Source organism: Gymnodraco acuticeps, unplaced genomic scaffold, assembly GCF_902827175.1.
Source record: "Gymnodraco acuticeps unplaced genomic scaffold, fGymAcu1.1, whole genome shotgun sequence".
NCBI lineage: Eukaryota > Metazoa > Chordata > Actinopteri > Perciformes > Bathydraconidae > Gymnodraco > Gymnodraco acuticeps.
This window is the reverse complement of record NW_022990459.1, coordinates 3,729,665-3,754,117: the sequence shown is the minus strand read 5'-3', so window position 1 is coordinate 3,754,117 and position 24,453 is coordinate 3,729,665. Positions and strand designations below refer to the sequence as shown.

At 40.0% G+C, this 24,453-nt stretch overlaps 1 protein-coding gene across 24 annotated transcripts in view; it reads right to left on the bottom strand.

The window, feature by feature from the left end:
• celf2 (cugbp, Elav-like family member 2) overlaps positions 1–24,453 on the bottom strand; it is a 224,327-nt gene that overhangs the window by 48,586 nt on the left and 151,288 nt on the right. For 15 of the 24 annotated variants that reach the window (XM_034225887.1, XM_034225894.1, XM_034225896.1 and 12 more), the window contains 2 exons: positions 14,484–14,532; positions 1,490–1,657 (listed from right to left, as the gene is read on the bottom strand). In XM_034225887.1, the coding sequence (XP_034081778.1) occupies positions 1,490–1,657; positions 14,484–14,532 (217 nt within the window). The remainder of the gene's footprint in view (positions 1–1,489; positions 1,658–14,483; positions 14,533–24,453) is intronic. The other 9 variants (XM_034225889.1, XM_034225892.1, XM_034225906.1 and 6 more) reach the window with 1 other exon arrangement.

The following is a 24,453-nucleotide window of genomic DNA, read 5'->3' as shown; positions in this document are numbered from 1 at the left end:
GTGGTCACAAAAGCCTCAAGATGTCGCTGAGGTTCGTGTGCGTTTACTTCTCATCGTGACTCTCTCAGAACCTCGAATAAATCTCGACCAACAAGCAGCTGGTAGAAAACAGAAGCGGATGCAATGAATTAAGTAGATGCAGATAACATCATTTAAATACCATGCTGTCTTGAAAGCCTTTGGTCATATTATAGTATTTGGACAACGCTATGGTATTGTTGCTGGTTGCTATTGTTCATGTTCAAATGTTATTCACAAAAGGTGATAATGCATTATACGCAGCTTTCAGGGGCCAAAAATCGTTTTTAACTACGATATCCATAAGATGCTAGAAGCACGTTTCTATGGGACAAGTATTGACTAAAGTATTTTCATTTTTTGCTAATGTTATAGCTTATACCATTGAATCATTAAGTCATTTAGGGTTAGAGTTAGATGTCATTTTGAATGGAAACCACCCACTAAGATATGCTTGGAGACTAAGTGGCCTAGGAACTTGGTACATTAAATAAACGGCCACTATCGTAGATATAGAGTGAAATATAACGTAACATTTCTGATTCCAACCATTTTTTGGTGGATTTAATTGGTCTTCTTTAATCACGGTATGACAATTATCTCAATGATTTTGGTATTCTGAGGCCTTACAGCTCACAGTAAAGACATCACTTAAGATTAGCACTATTCACCAGTTCTTTTTGCTGCTAAGATGTGTACAGAGCACCCTTCCCCGACAACCCAGTGAAGCAGAAGAGGACTGATGTTCGATTTCATTTCAGTCAACCATTTCACTATCACTCTTGGTTCAGGAACATTACATTACTCACACCTGTGCTCAGCATTTTAACTAAAAAATATGCTGCTAACTGACATAGCTCTTTTTAGTGACTGCAAAGGAAGAAGACTGTGTACAGAGAGCTGGGATTGGTCAGTGTAAAGTCTGCCATATTTGTTGGCCAAGGTATGGCGAGAATTCCATCTTAACACAGATAGAAATAATATTTTTTTTAGGTAAATGAAGCAGATTTAAGGCAACTGTCTTCAGACGTGTATTTCTCTAGAAGCGTTTTATGTTTTTTTCTCAAGGAAGCAGTCACTAATAATCACCAATGTTTACAGTAAACATTGTCTTCCTGCGACATTGACAGCTCAGGAACAACATCCAGTAATAGACAGTGAGGAGAAAAATAGTTGGAAATGCAAATAAGCTGCTGATTATGCAGTAACAACTTCTAAGTGAGTAGAAGAGTGCTTTGAATGAAGCCTTTTCTTAAAAAAAACATTAAATTCCTCGATTTTTGGGTACATTATCACTAAGAAAAATGTAGCTTACACTCCAGCCATTGGCTCAGAAACCATCTCCACCAGCCAACTGTGGTCAAGACTTCCTGCAGGGTTTTGAGTTTGAGTCACGACAGAAGCAGACACACTGAACAGCAACATCTGCTGGAGGCCGTTGCGGTAATAAAATTCACATGAGGAGCATTACGTGTGGATGGAAGTGAGTCGGAGTGACACACACCTCTGCTCAGTCCGTCCGGCCCTCTGAGGATTCGGCACTCCTCGATCTGTCCGAATGCAGAGAACATGACCCGGATGTCGTTCTCGTTGCACTTCTTTGACACCATGCCAATGAACAACTTCCTGTCTTCCACAGCTGCAGAGCCAAGAAGAAGAAGGATAAAAAAGATAAAAGTGTTAATAAGACTTGATAGCACAGTTATAGCTTTATTTGCAGTGTTGGCTGTATATCAGAGCATTGGTTGTATTTTCTTTTGGCAACATTTTTCTTTAAATCTCTGCACATTTAAAGGAATGGGCAGACATGGTGTCATTTGTTTGAATGTGGTGTTTTTGTAGAGAGTTAGATGAGAAGATCAAAAAAACATTTAGGTTAAAACACTGAACAAACAAACTAGATAAAACATGCATAATTAATTAGCTTAAACCTCATTGGTTGGTGGATTCTGTTACTTTCATATAGAGCATAGCTAGCTGTTTCCCTTTTCCCCCAGTTTTTGTGCTAAGCTAACCAGCTGCTAGCAAACACTTCATATATACCATACAACACGAGAGGTATGAATCATCCTGTCTAACTCTGGGCAAGAAAGTCCAAACAGTATTTCCTATGATTTGGAGCTATTTATTGAACTGTAAACGGCATGGATGTTGAGTGTTTATGAGGTTCTGTGTGTATTAATACATAAACGTGAGAATGCATGTGGAAATGTGCACTTGTAGTATTGTTTCCCATTGCAATGGTATGCATTGCTTCTTGAACATTGGTGGCGTTTACACCGGGGACGCTTGAGACCCACCATTTTTTATACGGCATATTACTTTTTCAATGTATCATTTGTAAAACATCTCCTGAAAAGAAAGCTTTAATCAAGAACTAACAATTAAAAAAAAGAATTGCTCAAATAAGGGAACATGTTAAAATAGAACAAATCAGCTATGAGCATAACCTAAATAATCCCGAGTTTACTAGTTATGAAATAAACAAAAACGTTCATGTACGGATCAGTGGCGTCAAAAATGTGCAACATAGTTTTCCCAATCTCAGTAACTATCGACTTTGAACGTGAACCTGATCCCCCCGCGATTGCATTCCCAGAAATACTATTTGTTAAGAACCATTTAAAAATCTTCTGAACCCGTTGTTCTTGAACATACAACAATATAGGAGAATACACTCAAACATATGACAGGAGAAAGAAACGCCTGGTGGGAATAAAGACAAAGAACAAGTGTAATCCAGAGCAGAAGAAGAAGATAAAAGAAGTATGGAAAATGCAATGAGACAGAACAAAACGCCAATCAAAAGAAACAGTCAAAGAAAAAGAGGAAGAAAGGGAAACAGGACAGTGGGAGAGAGATGAAGACAGACAGAGTGCATGCATTTCATCATGCCATCTGCCAGGCTCTGATCAATGTCTCATTATCACTTCAACAGCGACCGCGTGCTGAGACTCTCCAGCTTGTCCTCTCTCACCCTCTTCCTCCCACCACCTCTCCCCCCTTTTCCTCCACCCTTCTCCCTCATGGATTCCTCCTCCCTTCCTCCCTCGCTGACACAATCCCTCCTCCTCCGGTGCAACATCCAGGAATGTGATCCGGCGGCAGGTAGCGGTGAGAAACGTTGTGTACGTGAGAGAGGTTAAGTGTGAATTAGGCTGAGAGTGAAATCCTCAACGCTCCAAGAAACAATATGTGTGTACGTGTTCCCACCACATTCAATGCAATGCTAATCCAATTCATTTTTAATGAGGAAACTGTCAGCTCTTACCGCAAGGCGAAAGAGATAAGCGGTCTGTTGCACTCTGGGAAATCAATAGCGCACTTGTTTATTTTGCTGTTTGAATTGTTTGTGTGTTTAAAAAGCAAACCGGCGGGATACGCTGTCAAGATAAGTGTTGTTTCAAAGAGCTTTAACTCCTTTGTACACAGTGTGAGTGTGTGTGTGTGTGTGTGTGTGTGTGTGTGTGTGTGTGTGTGTGTGTGTGTGTGTGTGTGTGAACATCACTCCAGAGGAAGATTACCACAAGTCTAACAGCAATGTAATTAATTTACTCTGTGTCGATAGAAAAGAAAAGAGCGGCGATATGGTTACAATTGACTGTTTCTGTTTTTCGGGGGGGTGATAAGACTTATAAATCCAGCTCTGAGATGAACTGGAGTCAGCTTTGCATTCTGGGGGATATTGGAGCAGAACCGGCTTCACGCTGAGTTTTAACACTTTAAAAGAGGCCGGAAAAAAATAATTACACAAGCTTAGTGAATGGAAAATGCACTGCACAGGATTTAGCAATAATGTTATCTCTTTGTTATAATCAGTGATGGTTTGTATATAAATACACACTCAAGCTGTGTACTTTGCCTGCATTTTTTCTCTCACATTCAACTACTTTATACTTCTATTCCACACCATTTTAGAAGCCAACATTGTACTTTTTCTTCTGCAACATTTCTCTGACAGCTTTCACATTATTAGCTAATGCCGATCATTTAGTACTTTTACTTAAGTACAATAATTATTATTTGTAAAAGAGTATTTTTACAATTAAATATTGCTACTTTTACTGAAGTAATAGGTCTTAGTAATTCTTCCACCACTTGGAATAATGTAGCTCTCTTCTTCTCCTCCTCCACTGACTAGACTAATAAAGCTACAAGGATCCATTTGTCACTGTTACACTGAATTTACTGAAGGTCATTCATTACCATTAAGTGGATGGATATGTTACGTATGGTCTGCTTTATATTTCACTATTAAGCAGCTTATTAAGTTCCGCCATCATTACCCTGACGGTTATGTCTTATAAAGTCGTATATCCACATATAGAGCTACAGTAGAGCGGATGATGGCTTTCATAAAGGTTACTCCCCTAACTTTGTATTGTATTCCCCGCAGAGGAAAGCAGTTGTGAGTATCTGAGTATTCAGATCCTTCACTTCAGTAAAAGTACTGATAATACACTTTCAAAATGCTTATCTTCTAAGGTACTGCATTGACAATGGTTATTAAGTAAGTATTTCGGAGTGGTCAGGATACAGTAATAGGAGTAACAGTAAACTCAAAATATATATTGAAATATTTTAAAAATATTTTTAAGGGAAATCAGCAAATCTTCACATTTTAGAAGCTTAAACTGTGAAATGTTTAAATGTTAAAATTGCTGCCAGTTCATAATCTGTTAACCAACTCATGGTTTTATGTACTTAGATATAATGTTGTATGGGTTAATCTATACCAAAGAGCCACATTTTAAAAGTTCTCCGTTGTGTTGTGTGTACAAATCTGAATTTATAAGGTAACTTAATCTGTAAATTAAATGTATTGAGATAAAAACTTATAATATTTCCCTTTGAATTGTACTGGAGTAGAGGTATGAAGTGACACATAAAGAAATGTGTTGGATAATGTACCTCAATTTGTACTTTAATATAGCACTTGAGTAAATGTACTTTTCCAATGGTGGAGAGTGATGGAGCAGGCAATGCTTTTATGTTTAAAAAAAAATAACCTATTTTTAAAACCGGCACTGGATTTTAATGGTCACTTCATCCAATCATGCTTGTATCCATTTTCATATTCTGCTCAATTACACATGTTTAAGGGTCACTTCACCAAAATTGCAAAAACACACATCTTCCTACGTAGCCATGCAAATCATTTCAATTTTATTTGCCAAATTCTTCCCACATCTGCTGTAGAGATTTCTAGCGCTATGTCACCCTGAATAATCCACTGAAAACAACTTGAAATGGTAAATATTTTTCCACCTGAGGTAAATAACCGCTGGTAGTTCTTTGGATTATTAATGGAAAATTGGCTCATGTTGCTGTTGTGCTTTTCATGTTTGTTATATTGTGTGCGCATAGCAAACAAAATTCAATTTATCTCGAGAATATTTGTGAGCAAAAAGCTCCGCAGCAAATATCTTCAAATACCATTTCATGAATGATTTACCAAGCGGCCCTAAGAGGTCAAAGAGACCCCGAACATTAAGGTTTATTCAGATTTTTTTAAGCAACTGCTGAAAGAGATTTAAAATCCGCGGTCACAAGATGGGTCTCCTCTTTAGCAGTTGTGGACGACAAACTTATATCTTTTTCCTAAGTAAAATCAGAACTACATTAGTCTTAAAATAGTCCAATACAAGTAACATTTCAGAATTCAAAATGTTACTTAAGTAGAAGTAGAGAAGTATTTTCAGCCAATTGTACTTAAAGTATCAAGGGAAAGTACTCAATTTCAAAATATTGTCTTTTCACAGTATTATATTATAACAGGATCCTGATTCATTACAAACAAATACATATAAGAGTATTTTATTCTTGAAGTTTGTCCATGTTGAGTTTTTATACATTTTATATATATTTTTGAAATACAATATTGGATCATATCATATAAACATATCACGTTTTGTATATGTAAAAAGTAGCTAGCGACTATAGAGTGTTAACAAATGGTTACAGTGGGAAATGGATGAGTAGAGTAATTACAGTAAGTATGTCTATAAAGTATTTCATTATAGCGCTTAAGTAAAAGTACTTTGTTACTTTCCACCACTGCTTAAATATGTTATTGTCTAGAGGCCTGTCGTTTCAAAATCCCTCCATAACACATAAAACTAGAAAACAATCCTAAGCAGAAAATAATATATACCAGGTTAATCAACCCTCAAAGCCTTAAAATAGAAACCAAATAAAATGTCTTTAGGAAAAATGATGTCAACCATATTCAACTCTCAAAAATCTTTAATTACATCGCCTTTTAGTTTCCAAATATACCTTGACTAAATATCACAAAGCATAATGAACCTGACAATCACACTGATTGGAATAATAGAGCAGGAGAGAGTTGATTAAGTCACGTTTTAACGCTTTTCTCCTGAAACTTATCAGCAAGATATAAAGTGATACTTTTGCATGATTCTGTGGGATTTTGCTGCCCTACTGTGAATATCCTGCACTTACATAAAGGGCCATAAGTCATTATTTGGTAAAGGAAAAGTAGGTGAACATATCTTTATGATCCACGGTGGTGCTGCAGAGGTCCAGGTATTCTACAGACTTAATAAAACGTCTTTGTGTGGTAGTCTTAAAACAATCCCACCATGATTATTTTAATATATTTCCACTGAAATGTGAAGAACTTTTGTATCAATCCCTTCATTATCGCGAATCCAATCCCAATTGCATTATCAGTGAAAACATTTGAAATGTGTTCGTCTTTTATAAATGCCGCATGCAGCCCTGTTGCTGTGTAGTCAAGGGTTACAGATATGTGTTATTGTCTGTAGGAAACACCTTGTTGTTGTTTTGAAAAGTTTGTCATTTCTTCATCTTTAACAATGCAGGTGAGACCGCTTTGGTTCCCTGTGGTTCTCCTGAGACGCTGTGATTGAAAGGTCATGCCCACTTCGAGGCAATCAAATTAAATTAAAATCTCTCCTGAAATGATGCCCTGCTCAGTGCTCACACATTTCATCTCGCTTTTACACAGAAGCAAGATGCTATCATTCAAGTACTCCAAAATAAATTCCCAGCGCACCCCAGGAAGGAAGCACTGCTGAGCATCTTCAGTTTCCTTGGGGTAACATTAGGGCTGTGCATCTTCACTGGTCTCACGATTCGATTCGATTACGATTATCCTGTCAACGATTCGATTCAATTCGATATCCCGATGCATCACGATTCATACCAATGCGTTGCATCCTCAATTTTCTATATTATTGCACATGGCTTATTTTTCATCAATGCATACATGCAGTAAATACATATGAACTCGCTTTTTATTATTTAGAAAGTGCTTCAGAAATCAATAACAAATGTCTTGACATTAATTTATAAACCTAAATGAATTGTATAGGTCTAGCCTCCCTATATCTGTGTGTGAAGTTGTTCCATCCTCAAAAACAAAAAAATAATGCTTCTGCAGTCTAGCTGCAGCTTCTAGCAACAGTCTTCTGTTCAAAAAAGGACACTGAATGTCCTGAATGTGGCATCACACACAGGACTTGAGTCTGAACACAGCAGACAACAGGAGTATTTACAATAGCATATACAAACAAAAATACTGCATGTGGGTGCACACTTACATTCTCTGTCTTACTGTTACATAAATCCCATGAATGTATGAGATTAAGTTAGCTTCATTATATCTCAGTGATTAAGTGAATAATAACGTTTCTATTGGGTCACTATCAGCCTGTCACTCATTATTTTCAGGGAGGGGGCGGGGTTTGGAGGAACGGAGAGGAGACGGTGATCGCGGAAGCTTTTTTCCTCCTGCCTTCACAAACTTTACACACGTATATATCGTCTGAAAATTGATAGAGGACATTCATATTCTGCAATCCAAGACTTAATTAAATCCACCAAAAACCTGACATGATTGTAACGCGATTATTTTTGAAAAACTGAGCCGCAGCGACATGGAGTGATTCAGAGCGGGTCCTGCTGCTGTTGGTTCTGGACTGGTGTTCTTGTGTTGGTGGATAAAGCAGACTGCTCCGTGTTTGGTGTTGCTGTGCCGCTGTCACGTCTGTTCCCTGATCTCTGCGTCACCGACCAATTTGATATTAAAGTGACAGAAAAAAAAACGTTATAGTAAAGCCGCGGCCGGAAAATCAGGAAGCAACGTTACTACGCTATAATCGATTATCTTCCGTCACTGCATCGATACCGAATCGTCCACGTCCGCATCGCAATGCATCGTAGAAACGATTATTTTCAACACCCCTAGGTAACATATGAGTATAATGTTTGCTAAAACAAAATAAAACCACATACAGTATTTTAAACTGTTTTAAAAGATTCACGAAATAAGTAAGAAACAATAGGGAGGGAATGTGTTTGGTTTATCCACTCACACCTCTTTGCTATACACTGACATATTTGTGATATGTCAAAAACCAACATCTGGTCAAATCTGGAAGAATATAGATTTCTCTCAAAATGTGATTGACAATGCAATTTTGTTGTATGGGAATGTACTTTTTAGGAGACCAGCACAGGTGGAAGAAGGACTCATACAGTATATTTTACTTAAAAATAGCAATACTAGATTGTACAAATACTCTCTTACAAGTCAAAATCCTGCACCTTACTTAAGTAAAAGTACAAAAGAGTTGGTATTAAATTGAAATATTTAAAGTGAAAGTACCTCTAAATGCAACACACTCTCACTCCATAATCGTCCAGGAGCGAGGTTTGGTCAGGGTCCCGTGGCGTGCAGTTGTGACGCTCCTAGGCTCCTTCAGCTTCATAAAGGGACGCAAATAGCTTTCAACTGATTGCAATGTATTCCCATCTGCGGCGGGATTTGACGCTCATGGAAGCACGGCATTCGTTTGTGTCGGCTGCCCTTAAAGGCAATGTGAGCGTCCATTCCCATTGGATAACGGAGAATTGTACACCCGGAAGTAAGTATTCCCCTTACTGTCGATTGATTTTACAGTGATATCTGCACTACTCATCGACTAAAAAACACCAGATTATCCTTGTTAATTACACAACATTGATTGGTTTAAATTGTGTGCAATGCTTTTGTATTTTTCCCCTTCGATTCGGAGAAACAAATATTTTTTCGGAGTAAAGGATGGCAGAAGACACTACACTACCCAGAATCCCCAGCTATCGTTTAGGACTACACCATGGGCTCTGTTTGACAAACCCCGTGATTAGTTCTCAAGCTCTGTGATTGGTTGACCTCCAACTGCATTCAATATGAAAAAAAAAACGTTTCGTAAAAGATAAAATCATACTTTATTCAGCAGTGCTTTCTTTACTCTTTGAAAGTCATCACATGAATGCATTGTAATAAATGGTTCGGCTGTATTAAATATATTACACATCTGTCGTAGTTCTTTATTTTTATTTATCTACAGAGATCGGGCTCAGAATAGACCGGAAACTATTCTTTTACCGTTGAGTTTGAATTTCACAATAAAGTTAGTAATATTTTGTTTTGATATTATTGTTTTTTATTAACTACTAGACCGCTGGGTCATGTTAAGACCATCTTTTCTGTGTTGCTGTGGGTTTTTTCCATCGCTTTTGTGTTACAAATATCAAAACAATAACTAAATGGGTCATTCCAGAATTGGAGGACAATTTCAACACCAACATTTTAGAAAAATGAACCTTTTTTAAAAAAAAATGTTTTTATGTATTTAGGAAAAACAGATAATAAACCATCAAAAAAAGTGATTTGCCCAGCTAGGCATCAAATGTATATTTTCCAATGAAGAATTACCCCTGTTACTCTAATTATAGTAACAGGGTTGAAAGTAACTCTTTTAAGACTGAAAAGATTGTAAAAATATGAACAATAAAAGAGAGGACTTAGTTTTGGTCTACCCATGGCACTAGCACATGGCTTGCTGATGTCACTTCCACTGTGTCATCTGACTTACAGTTTTTTCACTTCCTGTGCCAATCAGTAGCGTGGCGTGGGAAAAAAATTAGGAGAAGCCAATAATACGTTCTTTCTTTTGGATCGGGGATGTGGTGGTCATTATAATAACGTAACCAGATTAGTGATTACAGCACCCGGTATCATTTTACACACATTTGTATCAGATGCAGGACTTACACACGCCTGTTATCTAACCGACAGGTCTGCACGCTCTCTCCAGCCGAAACTCTAATAAGCATTCATTCACAAACTAAATCAGGAGACCTTTGACGTTTTACGTCCGATTTGCTCCTTTTTTCCTCGCTGTACACAGCTCCAGTTTGGGCATTGGCCTGTCATCAGATTGTATTTGTTGTTGCTGCTGTAGCGGAAGTTTAGTACAATTATTTTTGATGAAATACTCCAAATCTCCACCCTCCATTATTGCACTTGCTTCAGTTGCTTGTTACTTTCTAACGGCAGTGAGAGTGATGCAGTGACGCTATCTATCTTCTATCGATTAGATTTATGATTAGAAAATTATAAAAGCTTCACTGCAAACATCGCTGCTACAACCCGTTGCTGCAGATACACGCTTTACAACATCAGGAAGATACGTCCCCAGCTGACTCAGAAAGCGACTCAGGTTCTGGTCCAGGCTCTCGTCATCTCACTCCTAGACTGCAACTCCCTCCTGGCTGGTCTACCTGCATGTGCCATCCGACCTCTGCAGCTCATCCAGAATGCAGCGGCTCGTCTGGTCTTCAACCTTCCTAAATTCTCCCACACCACTCCGCTCCTCCGCTCCCTTCACTGGCTTCCGGTAACTGCTAGAATCCACTTCAAGACACTGGTACTTGCTTACCATGCTGCGAATGGATCTGGCCCTTCCTACATCCAGGACATGGTTAAACCGTACACCCCAGCGCGTGCACTACGCTCTGCATCAGCCAAACGACTCGTTGCACCCTCGCTGCGAGGGGGACCCAAGTTCCCATCGGCGAAAACACGTGGGTTTGCTATCCTGGCTCCAAGATGGTTGAATGAGCTCCCCATTGACATCAGGACGGCAGATAGCTTGCACACCTTCCGGGGGAGACTGAAAACTCATCTCTTTCGACTCCACTTCGAGCGTTAGAACTATTAACGAAGCACTTTTATACTAATAAAGGACTGGCTTACCTAAAGCCAGTTGAGTAGCATTTGAAATGTTTGGCTCTATGAAACCTGATGTACTTATATGATTCTGTTTTCTTCAAGGTTGTGTCTTCCTGGTCGAATGTACTTATTGTAAGTCGCTTTGGATAAAAGCGTTAGCTAAATGCAATGTAATGTAATGTAATGTAATAAAAGTAGGGTAGACATGTGGATATTATCCGACTGAACAAAACTTGCATTTATCTAACAGGTTCGTTTTCCACTGACCTTATTTCGAGCTATTTTCCTAAATCCTATGGAGAAATCCCATTGCTTTTTTGTCGAGGGAAACCGAGCGCAGCTTACTTCCGGATTTTAGGACGCGTCACTGCAACACTAAGTTGATGCGATTTGATTGGATTGTGAGGCAAGGGAAGCCAGCCGCCTCTGGCTTCCCTTGGCATGACCCTGACCAATCACAGGTTGGCAGGGGCATCACGTGAGCCTCATCTGATTGGTCAATACCTCAATTTTTTTCACCAAGGGAAGCAAGATTCGGCTGGCCTCCTCTCGCAACAGTGAGTGCAATCTACTGTTTCACCATAACATCTAGAGGGGCGCTGTTTGTTTCACTCTTTGTAAAATACTCAATGAGAATGGGGGAGAGACGGGCCGGCAGCAACACACAACAAAGGAGAATTATCGAAACAAAACAAAGTGTTTTTATTTATTTATTTAAATGATAACTACAATCCGAAAAAACAGGGGAAGCCTGGCTTCCCTTGGCCTCCGGGAGAAAACGCCACTGGTGCCAATCTAAAAAGGTTTGGGTAACAGGGTTGAACGCATGTTGAGGGACACACCTTTTGTGCAAAATTACTGTTATTTAAAATATGTTTATGATTTAACAAATTGATTTTACCATAAAAGAGACATATATCAAAAGAATAATACCAGAAAAAGTAAATAAAATCCCTATTTTAAATGTTATTTTTGACATGCAAGTTGGTCACCAAGAAGCGGGGACAAGAGACAAATGCCATTTAAGGGGATGTTCGAGAGCTATTTGATCATTTAAATAATATTTTGAAACCACTTTTTCTACAACTTTATATACATGTTGTCTCAAGACAAGTATGTTTAACACAACAAGTGCATGTTTTAGCATTTTGGGCATGGATTATTAGATTTTTTATATGGGGGACATGAAATGTCCTCCAATTCTGGAATGACCCAAATATATCCGTCGTAAACTAAACCAGAAACAGCAGTATATTTTATTTTGTTAACACTGTAAATTTGACAGCTTTTAAACCCAAACCACCTACTGGTTAAAGCACGTTATTACACGTTTAGAGTAATGCAATGCAGGTAGATTGTGTTGCTTTTTAATGACTGTTTAAAATGCCTTTTTCTTAATGTATTTTATTATTATTAACTACTTGTTACTTGTTGCTAGGGACGCTGCTATCGATATTATTATTATTGTTACGATTATTATTGTTATGTTGTGTAACTGTTTAATGGTGTTATCTTTATTGCTACCCCCTTCCCCGTCGGTTGGTCATGTTGGTCCACAGCGCAAACGTATTAGTTTAACAAAATCTGCATCTAAAATTGTGGCATAGATAGCCTACGTTATTTTCCCCTGTGCAATTCTCCATTTACTCAACAATAACACATAATTATCCTTGTGTTTATTTATTTGTTTGATTAATTAACACAAGTTGGAGTCCGTCAGGACCGAGGGTCGGAGCAGCTCATTTGCTTTAGAGAATATTACACCGGGAAGTAAGTATTCTCTCCGCTTCGCTTGACAAACCCCGTGATAGTCCTCAAGCTCTGTGATTGGAGAGTGTGCTCCGAGGGTTAGCCTACGCCGAGCGTCGAACAGCACTTGAAATGGGATGGAACCACGGCAGACTGTCCAAAACTGGATTTGAACGGGTCCACCGCGTCCATCTTATAAGAGTATAATACATATGTATAATATCAGTTAAAATAAGTGCTTCAACATAGTTAACATTGCTGGAGGTATACACAAATATTGATAGATGTCTTGTAATGCACTATTGAGGAACCTGCGACCCAAGTTTTTCATTCAATGCATAACTACACCGTTTGTGAATATAATATGTCAATAAACCTTAGAAAATCTTGAAATCTTGAAAGGGATGTGCAAAATAGTCATTATATACAGTCTTTAGTGAACTATTAGTAGAGAATAACGAGTAATGAATATACTTTATAGGGATCCTATTAATATCTAATAATATAAATAATACATTTCAATAACATGCTTTAACCACTAGGTGTCCCTTTATATCAGCTGTGCACCTTTATGGTGTAAATACAGCCTATCTACCAATTGGATCAAATATAAAAGTCAGCCGAATTAGTGTTGATACTGCAAGGAGACGTATTGTGTGAAAAGAAATGTAAGATGTTGTTTAATTGCTGATATATTTATGATCCACGTCACGTTTTCAGTTCCTCATGTTTGTCTAGAAGTCTTCTCCTCAGGGCTCTATAAATACAGAACTACGGCAGATATGTAATATTTAATGCAGCCGAACCGTGTATTACAATGCCGTTATGTGATGACTTTCAAAGAGAAAAGCAAGCACACTCTTACACACTCTGTCTTATTTTTAAAAAATGTTTTCGGTCTGTTTTCGGTCTGTTAATGACGATGTGCTGTGAGATGTGAGACTGGAATTGCACAGGGTAAAATAACGTATCTTTAGACACAACTGCACGCCACAGGACCCTGACCAAACGTCGCTCCTGGACGATTATGGAGTGAGAGTGTGTTGCTAAATGTTACTAAAGTACAGTACTTGAGTAAAAGTACTTCATTATATTCCCCCAGAGACAATGTGTGTACGGTCAAACAGCCTCTTTAGATTGAAATGGAATGAAGTCTCGGTTATAGGAAATCTCTGGAGAACTAGATCTGCAATATGTAGTTTGGAAATGGGGTGATCTGAGGGTGTGTGACAGCGCTTGTGTGGAATATATGCATACAATTGCATGTGTGTGTGTGTGTGTGTGTTTGTTCAGCATGTTTGTTGGAGCGATCTGCCTTCAGGAGAGGGAGGCCGGTTCACCATGAGGCCAAACCGATTCAACTCGCTCTGACCTCCTTACGAAGCACTTTAATAATTCATCACTCATATAAGAATATAGTTATAGATGCATTCCCCCCCCCCCCTTTCTCTATCGCTCTTTCTCTGTTCCCCTTTATGTCTTTCGCACAGTCTTTTCCCCCCAGTCCCCCGTCCCGTCTGCGAGCAAACACACGGGTGAGATAGCTATTACGAGGCAAATTTAAAAAGGCCATTGATGCGTGTGCTAGTGAGATATCGACGTGTCTGTCTTGTGTGTGTGTGTGTGTGTGTGTGTGTGTGTGTGTGTGTGTGTTTGTATGGACACTCACCGTTAGATTTCTCACTGTCTGCAGGTTTCATCTGAATAGGGTGGTGCATCTGTGGAGACAGAAGAGGAAAATAAAACATCTGAAATCCCTGCACATATTAACAATGTATGGGAGACCGCTATGGCTCCCTGTGGTTCTCCTGAGAAGCCGTGATGGATCAGATGCTGCCATCACTTACAGTTCTCTCGAATCCAGAACAAATCCAGATAAACATTCATTCACTCATGGGTGTATGAGTGTGCCAGATATAGAATGTGATAGCCCTAGATTTGTTTTTCTGCAACACAAATCTTGCTCAACCTTAAAACCCTTCACTGCAGAAGGTGTTGGCAATCACCCAAAGTTGTTTGCCGGTTTGTTAAAAACACCACGAATAGAGAAGAACAAGCCAAAGACCAGAAGTTTAAGAGCAAAATAATGGAGATTCTTTCAAACCAGAAGACTAACAATAAGTGCACTTGGAGCGCTCTGACCTCTGCTAAGGCTGTGAGAGATAATGTGTGCCCTGTGATTTGGATCTTTTCCAAAACGTAACCTCCAAGCAGAGGCAGTCCAAAAACAAGAATGTACAACGAGGAGCAGCAGCAGTTTATTATGCTAGAACCAGTGTAGCTTTGCAAGCTATTACAGAAAGTAGCCCCCAATAGAGACACAAGTCACGCCTGCCTTAAGTCCAATCACACACTGCCTTCTCTTATTTAGTCACAATCAGTGGTTGAAAGACAAGGTGTGTGATAAACAGGAACAGTACTCTATGAAATATTATTTCCCTTTACTTTTGATTCTATTTATTTTAGCTCTTGCCTCTCCTTTCACTCCCCTGTCTCATGCAGGCAAATGGCCTCTGAGCTTTAACACCGTGTGACCCAGATAGTTGATTCTGCTTGCAGTAAGGACATCTTATCAGGTGTATAGCTCCCTGGAGCCAGTCAATCCCTTCTAGGAACAGAGCTTGCTTTGACTTGTTATCAAATGTTGATTATGCTCTTAGGAACAGTAATATATCGAGGAAAGAATCGCAGAGTTGCTTGGGCAGAGGCTGTGTCACTATGCAGTGTTTCCCCTACCATTGTCTTGCAGGGGTGCTGCACCCCGCCAACGGAGCCCCGCCAACGGAGCCCCGCGCCCCCCCTGAAATTCAAGGTGTTTAAAAAATATATATTATAATTAATTATTTTTTTATTATTATTATTTTTTTATATATATATATAGCACCAAATTGCAAATAATCTATAACTACTGTCACTTTTCACATTGAACATGTGCTTTTTTATTACATAAACTAAACGCTTTCATTTTAAGGTGTGAGTTTAGTGTTTGTGACCCTAAGAAACACTGAGCATTAATCAATAACAATAATCCACAGCTCCTCTCTCTGCTCCAGTGGATTTAAAAAATATATATCCCAATGCCCCAGTAAACCTAGGGTTTACTGCTTTGGTGTCTCAGCATATGTCCATTTCAATTATCCAGCCACCCTTCCAATAAATATTCAGTGTCTGACATCAGTTCAAAGCTCTCTCTTGTTACATCTGTCAAAAGTGCCGATATTCAATGAACTGTAGCATTAGGAAATTCAGTAGAGACAACCAATTTCAGTTTTAGATACAGGAAGTGTTTGACTAATGAAGTTACAATTTGCCATTTTGTTTCCTAAGGTATGTTATTGTAATCTGTAATATGAAACCGTGACTCTTCGCCAGATTTTCTTGACATATGATTATGGGCTAAACTCTCTTTAACCTTTAAGCCTCTGGAGTAATTGACAATGATGTTCTGTATCTGATCTTGTGTCACTTCCCATTTCTCCTTTATAAGCGTGGGGTGAACAAAAGAGCAGTAAAGATTACCTATGCAGAGATGGATGCATTTACTGCGAGGAATCAATCAGGTCACTAAGGTGGAGGATGGGAAATGAACCTCTGTAAGCCCCTCCCAAGGTGATTTCAGACATCTGTAATCCATCTCTAAGACTCTGGTTATACGTTATTTACATCCAATATGTATCAGATCATATGCCTTTGCATTTAAACCTGGAATCAATAAGTGCTCATTATCTCGACTCTGCTCGGAATGGCATCGAATCTCGATAAACTCATTTTCATACAAACTCCCAGGATGAAAGGTACGGGGATACATATTGCTTGTGTCTGCCAGGTGTAAATGGTGTCTAAACGCTCGCATTTACACTTGTCTTTTAAGATATCTCTCTGATGCGCACAAGAAGCAGTTTAATGGAGCTGAATGATGGATGTGTTATTAAGCTGCCGGCTCTTCTTTATGGAAAACAAGAAAACACTTCACAGCTCAGAAGGCTTTGTCACCTCTCTCTCTCTCTCTCTCCCCCTCCTTCCCACTCTCCCACTCTGTCCCTTTTTTATTCCCTTCCCCATCTCTCTTTCCTTTATGGGAGATTATGTGGCTGTTTGATCTGCGAAGAGACGAATGACAGTGATTCTCCAAATCTAGCCCAGTATCAATCACACTCAGAGTCAAATACCAGCAGTGAGGGTGAGGGTGAGTGTGTCTGTCCATACGTACGAGTGCGTGCGTGGCCTGTCTTACCCATAACGCCCCTGGGCTCAGTCACGCTGCGACAGAAGGCTTTGATCTTCCAATTCTATCACACACCTTTATCCCAACTCTCCCCTTCTTGCTCTCTTCCTTATCATCCTCACTCTCCGCTCCTTTTTCCTTCTCCAGACATGTCCCAGACACACACACACACACACACACACACACACACACACACACACACACACACACACACACACACACACACACACACACACACACACACACACACACACACACACACAAACACACGCACACACACACACATCCACTGATTGGTTCCCAAACCTGCCTGAAGGGGGCAGTGAATGGTGGAGGGGGAACAAAGGAAGACAGACAGGCACCTGACACTGCAGACCATTACAGACTCCCTAAAAAATATAACCAAAAAAATATCTGCACGGAGAAAAACAAGAACGTCTGAAAGACAAAGGGGAAAGAAAGAACAGAAGACATAAAGACTACAGAAAGATAGAAAAACAAGGAAGCAAGGGTGGACAACAGAATAGTAGGAACCGTACAAAGAAAATGAAAAACAAACAAAAAGGTATTTAAGAAACTATAAATGTACAGTGATTGTTGAATGTTTCTCCTTTCAATGTATTTTCACACAAAGGTCTTCATATAGTGAAGGAAAAAACAAAAAAAACTACAATAAGTAACAGACTGAAAGAGGGCGCTCAACGACAAAGTAAAAATGAAATTAAAATGTAATGGTTGAATGCTTTAACTTGCACTTTGGTGATTGCATCAGCCATGAATGTCTACGTGGGGAAAGAAAGGAAGAAATGACGATGTCTAGACAAGACGGTAAGACAAAAGGAATCTCAAATAAAAGAACATCAGAAAATGGAGAGGAGAAAACAAAGAAAGAAATAACAGACAGTGACAGAGATGTGAGAAACAGATGAGAGAAAGGGAAGAGGGTCACTTCGAGAACCAACCCCCCAGGCTGGAGTATCACTAACGAAAGGACAGATGGAGGGACATGGATGAGGTGTGTGTGTGTGTGTGTGTGTGTGTGTGTGTGTGTGTGTGTGTGTGTGTGTGTGTGTGTGTGTGTGTGTGTGTGTGTGTGTGTGTGTTGGAGCCACATCAAAAGAGGGAAAGTCGTGTCAAAGCAAAACCCTGGAAGTCACATCAAGTCAGCTCTCGTTAGTCCATTTCAAAGTTTGTCCTCTAACGGCGAAAACACGAAAACAAAAGCCACGACAGCATCCTCCGTGCTGCCATCATTCACTCTTCAAAAACACAGCCAAAAGCTGCCAAACACATACACACACACAAACAGCTCTCTGCTTTTCAGGCGTCTCCTCCTAAGGTCTGTCTACCCAGAATGCCCGGCGGGTGGCAGCGCTGTCGACGTGTTTGATCTCTGAAAGCTCCCGCCGGGACCCACAACTCAAGACTCTCCTTCGCTATCCCACAATTCCACAGTGCTGTTTCTTCTCGCCTGGCAGGCCCACAGCCGCAGCCTGCCATTCATTACGCGCTCAGCGGGAGCCCGGCAAAACTACTCAGTGCTCGCCTCGTAAAAAAGCACAGAGAAACCAAAAGCTTCTCCACGTAAAGCCATGTGTGCAGCCGGCATGATGCTGCGCTGGCATTTAGCTTCACAAATGTATCCGTCTAGTCAGGAGGCCGCTCTGCTTCCTGTTTACCTTCCATAACAGAATCCACATAAAAAAAGCACTACAGTATTGTTTTTCTATGCTACTGCAACGCAACCATTTCCCAATTTGGGATCAATACAATACATTTCATATTATCGTAATCCAAGTGCGGAGTAAAATATGGGGGGGTTGTGGATTAGAGATTGAAAGCTGGAGTGAATAAGTGAGTTTTGAATGGGGGAGGGACTTCCAGAGGGAGGGTGGGGGGGGGGCTGCAGCAAAGACCCTGTCACCCCCAGGCCCGGAGCTTATATATTGAAGTTTATTGAGGGTGTGAAACATAGAGAATGCTGTTGCAGTAATCCAGTCGGGTTGTAATGAAGGCATGGAAGAGAGTTTTAGTGGCAGTGGATGAGAGGGAGGGTCTCATGGAAGCTGTGTTTGTGACCTGGTTGACGTGAGGGAGGTGTTATGGAAATGATGGTATTAAAGCTTAATAAAGTGTAATCCTAATGAAATGTAACTTTTAACTAAGTGGTATCCTTCCAAGTGTTTTCAATCCTAATGTATGAGAAGAACATTTGGTCTGTGTTCACGAGGGTAAGATGAAGGGTTTTATGACTGCGACACTTAATTGTGCTTTGTAGGGTGTGAGTTTTGCTTATTTGTGATAAGGCGACCACCTGGGCCCAAATGTTGTTGTGGTGTCATGTGATCTTTGATGTCTTCCTATAAGAGAGCCTGTCACATACAGAGCAGGACGCACTCGAGAGGAATCGTCATGCTTGCAAGCATTAAACAAAGATCTTAAAAAACGTTATATGAACATTGTGTTTCTTTGCATATTTTGCCATATTGCAGACTCGCTGTAGGTTTGGGTGGAGACGGGTCAGATTGGAATTGTGCATAAAGCAATACCTTTGAATCTTTAATGAATCTTAATCAACCAGAGCATGACTTTACAAAATAACCAGGCTGAATACTTTAGATGACAGATGTACAGTTAACAAGAAGGACTCAAATTGAATGTCATTTCCTGATGTTTCGATTATTACGTTGTTGAAGTTTGTCTGAGCTTTAATCTTTATTATTTGCTCGTAATGCGTCTGCGGTGCACCTCAAGTGTCACCATTCGTTTTTTAATCTTGGAAGGAGCACTTGAATTGCCGCATTACAAGCTGCAGTGTTTCAGTTGTAATCACAGAGGCTCGCTGTAAACCACATGGAATACGCGAGACATTAGAAAATCGATTAACAATCATATTACAGATGCAAAATGAAAATCCTCACTCACACCACTACGGTAAGTTGTCCCACTCTTTAGGAACTACTTTTCTGAGAATAACAAGTCCTTTCTACAGCTCTACAATTACTGCAAAGCAATGTGTTACATTTATTAGCCTGCTATACAATTGTTTAATTTGGATTTATAGAGTTGGTGGAGCAGCAGCTACACAAGAGTCAGCGGTGAGTGTTTTGCTTATTCATGTCGAAATCACATTTTACTTAATGACTTTATTCATCTTACAAACGAGGGGGGGGGGGGGGGGGGGGTTCTGATTTTGTTCAAGTTGTTATATAAGCGGAGTTCGTTCCTTCTTCCTGACTGAGAGCTTCATAATGTCCTTTTTATTGAAGAGGCTAAAAACATATTTTTTCATGAATGTACTCGTAATTTAATAGCTACAACTCTGGCTGCACGGATATGTAGTGTAAGTGTAAATAGATTATACTCATCCCTCAGGACAAATGTACAATATTCAAGCATCGTATCAGATTTGTAATAATTTCGTATAACATATTTAAGACCCAATAATAACAAAGTATATTTCATTTGAATAAAAAAAATGCAACTTACACACTTGAATAATGTATGTATATCCTATGTTTGTATATTGAATTGTACTAGTTTAGTAGTAAAAGTGGTTGTTCTATTAAAGTGTATTCTAACTTTCTCTGTATATTTTATTTTCTAAAGAATAAATACATGGCAAATCTTATCTAATCAAAACTAATTACAAAAGGGCGCAAAAATCTCTTACGCAGAAAAATATGTGCGACTGCTGGCTTGTGTTATAAAGTGCTTAAAAGACTATACACAAAATAAATGCTGTATATAAATGCAACACATTTCCTTTCTTCACTTTTAGCCGCTGGTTGTCACTCTGGGATTATCGCTTCATTTCTCACAGTGCTCTCTATTAATATGAAATATTCGAGTAATTGAGCTTTAATTTGTCTGCGAGCATGACAAGTCAAAATTGTCACCTTGCAAGAAGAGCTTATCGAATCACCAGAGGATATTTATATCAGTTAAAAGCCAGACGAAGGGAAGCACGAGGTCCACATCACACCGGAGGGATCAGAGGACGGATTTGACGAGTTTCCAGTTACAGGACAGTGTCTCTAGTTCCTTTCAGAGGCAAAGTATCTACATGTAGGACTATCTGACACCCGCTAACCACCCTCTTTCCCTTTCAACCTTGTTTATATTTATGCCCCCCATCATGTACAGACTCCGAGCAACCTATCCTGGCGATATGTGCTAAGTAACCCTCCCCCAATAAAATACCCCCCTTGGTACATTGAGTGCAGGAAACTGGACACTTCCTAAATGTTAACTGCAGCTCCGGGGTTAACGTGATCCCCCGTTGGCTCCAAATGCCCGCCGACGTCTTCCAGAAGTGCCCCCATGCTTTAAAGTTCAGAGGTCGACGTCTCCTGGAGCCACCGGACTAACTCCAGGCTCACGCTGGGAATAGGATGAGTGTGTAAGGAGTGTGTGTGTGTGTGTGTGTGTGTGTGTGTGTGTGCCCTTTGCCAGCACCTTCAAAGCAACGGCCAACTTCACATGACCAGAGTGTGTGTGCCAGAAACCAGAGAGTGCACATACTGTATGGCACCAAACACCAGCGTCTCTCTCTGTCTGGGACACACACACACACACACACACACACACACACACACACACACACACACACACACACACACACACACACACACACACACACACACACACACACACACACACACACACACACACACACACACACACACACACATATGCACATGGCTGCACACACACACTCTCTTTCTCCGCCCTCGCCTCTGAAGGTGTGACGGTGAGCTGCTGGGTCAAAGTCAGGCAGATGGCCCTCGCAGTCGGGATTCAATATCAGTGACCGGGACCATACGACCTGCCACACACACACATGACCTCTAGACAGTGATCTTCGGCAAAACACTGAAAAAAACGCATCACCTGTGTTCTTATATAACACTCATTGACAAATTCCACTTAGGAAGAAGAAATAAAGACACCTTTCTGAAGCTTTTGCAGTCTTAACAATTTTCTAAATTAAGTAGTGTTTGGGGGCTTAGTAGTGATTTTGGATTGGTGGTAGATTTGCTTTTCTTTCTAAGCTACAGTCATTGGCAGGGCTTGAATAACATGAGTACAATTAACATATTGTAGTTATAACAGTGGGTATGGTATTTACACACACTTTGTACTTTGCCATCTTATTTGCAGCTATAATTACCATATTCATCTTTCGTCATGTCATTGTATTACCGCCAGAAATGTTATGTGTTAGATCTAGTGTGTGGGTTTTACTGAAATAGGCCAGATTTTCATGAAACTTGATGGAAGGGTGAAGAATGGATGACTTAAGGGCATTTTGAAATCTGAATAACAATGTGAATACACTTCTAGTTATTGTCTGTGTACTGGTGGTGGTTTTCGTTCTATACTGTGCGTTTCCTTGAGGGTGGCTTTAAAGACACATTTCCATTTTCTTATGAGGATATATCAGGTCTTTATTACATTACATTGCATTTAGCTGATGCTTTTATTCAAAGCGACTTACAAGTACATTCGACCAGGAAGATACAATCTTGAAGAAAACAGAATCATATAAGTACATCAGGTTTCATAGAGCTAAAACATTTCAAGTGCTACTCAACTGGCTTTAGATAAGCCAGTCCTTTATTAGTATATAAGTGCTCTGTTAGCAGTTCTTTGTTAGTAATTCTATCGCTCGAAGTGGAGTCGAAAGAGATGAGTTTTCAGTCTGCGCCGGAAGATGTGCATGATGCGTGTTAAGTATTTATGTTAAATAAACAGCACACAAAGTCATTCAAAGTGATCCAAACTTCCAGATGGCAACCACATTTGTTTGGTGTGTCATGTTTCCAGCTAGTTGGTGGTTTTCTTATTGATTAGGGATCAGGGAATATGCAATTTGATTCAACTTCCTATAAAGACGACATGAGTGGCCTAAAGTCTGTCACACCTGGTGTTTAAAAAAAAAACAGCAAGCATGAATCTTATACTTCTATCAGTAAAAATCATGGTTTGAAGTGCCTGGTTTCCTATGATGTAGTCTTGAATGTACATCACATAGACAAAAGTAAACTTCAGGTGGGTTTCCCCATATGCTAAAACACAAGCTGTACACACACTTGACACATTACAAACTCTGCTTCAGCACATCCCTCTGACAAACACCTTGATACAGATAAAGAGTGACTTTAATTCCCCCTCTCCTTTCAGCAAACAAACCACTTTAAATCAAATTGTCCTTTACAATATCCCCTGTCTTAGAAGTGCTTAGCGCGCAGTTAGCCTACATTATCCCCACTTCATTTAGCTCGGTAAACAATTAACCCAGCGCGCGCGTGTGTGAGCTGAATGATTGAGGGATTTGGCATTAGCTATGCTGCGTGGCATCTCCACACTAACTACTCTAAGTGTTTAACATAGTTAGCCACCGCCCCCCCCCCCCCCTCCCTCCCGCTGAATCAATATGTTTAAACGCTGCTACAAACTCGGAGAGAAAAGAGGAGTTAGGGAAGTTTAATTGAAACAAGCTATTCATATTTCCTTCCTTAAATAAAGAACACTCGGCGCATCGATGAGGTTTTTCTTCCTTCAGCCCTGTTTTTGTTTTTCAGCATTTGGGTTCCACTACACTAAGCAATTACAGCCTTTAATTGAATTGATTTCGATAATGAGCTCCTGTAATGACACCGCTGTGGGAACGGTCGCGTGTACTATGTGTGTGTGGCGTCGAAAAAAATTAATCGTCTTTGGGGACTTGAATTATTTAACGGTGAAACATTTAAAACACTGGTGTCTGTGTGCGTGTGTGCGTGTGTGTGTGTGTGTGTGTGTGTGTGTGTGTGTGTGTGTGTGTGTGTGTGTGTGTGTGTGTGTGTGTGTGTGTGTGTGTGTGTGTGTGTGTGTGTGTGTGTTGGTCAGCTGTCAGCCTTTTCATAACCCGCCGCTTGTTCGAGGTCTAACCTTTCAGCTTGTTGCATAATATCCTCCAGGCTATAACACATGAATGTTTGATGACACATGGCTTAGTACATGATAGATTTAATATCCTACACTGCTGCATTTCCGCCGTTTCGGGCTTAGCCCCACCCAAAAGTATTTCCCAGCTCCTCTGGCGGTTACGGTGGTCAGATTTTTACGAGGGCTTGTCTGCGGAAACTTAAAGTGGCCGCAGAGTAAATCAGTCAGTAGCATTTACCTCGTCTCTTTTTTCCTGCCAGTCTGCTGCTTAAGTGCGGCGTGGAGAGCTATTGTGATAGAGCAGCGATATGTGTAATAGGCTCACATCTGAACAAACAACACACATGGACTGACAGGCTGTGGACATGAAGCTTTCCTCCCCTCACTGAACTGCTATCAAGCTCTACCGAAAATATACACTTGTGCACCCTTGAGGGGAAGCCCAGGTATCAGTTAGCTGATAAAAGGGGCTGCTGCTGCT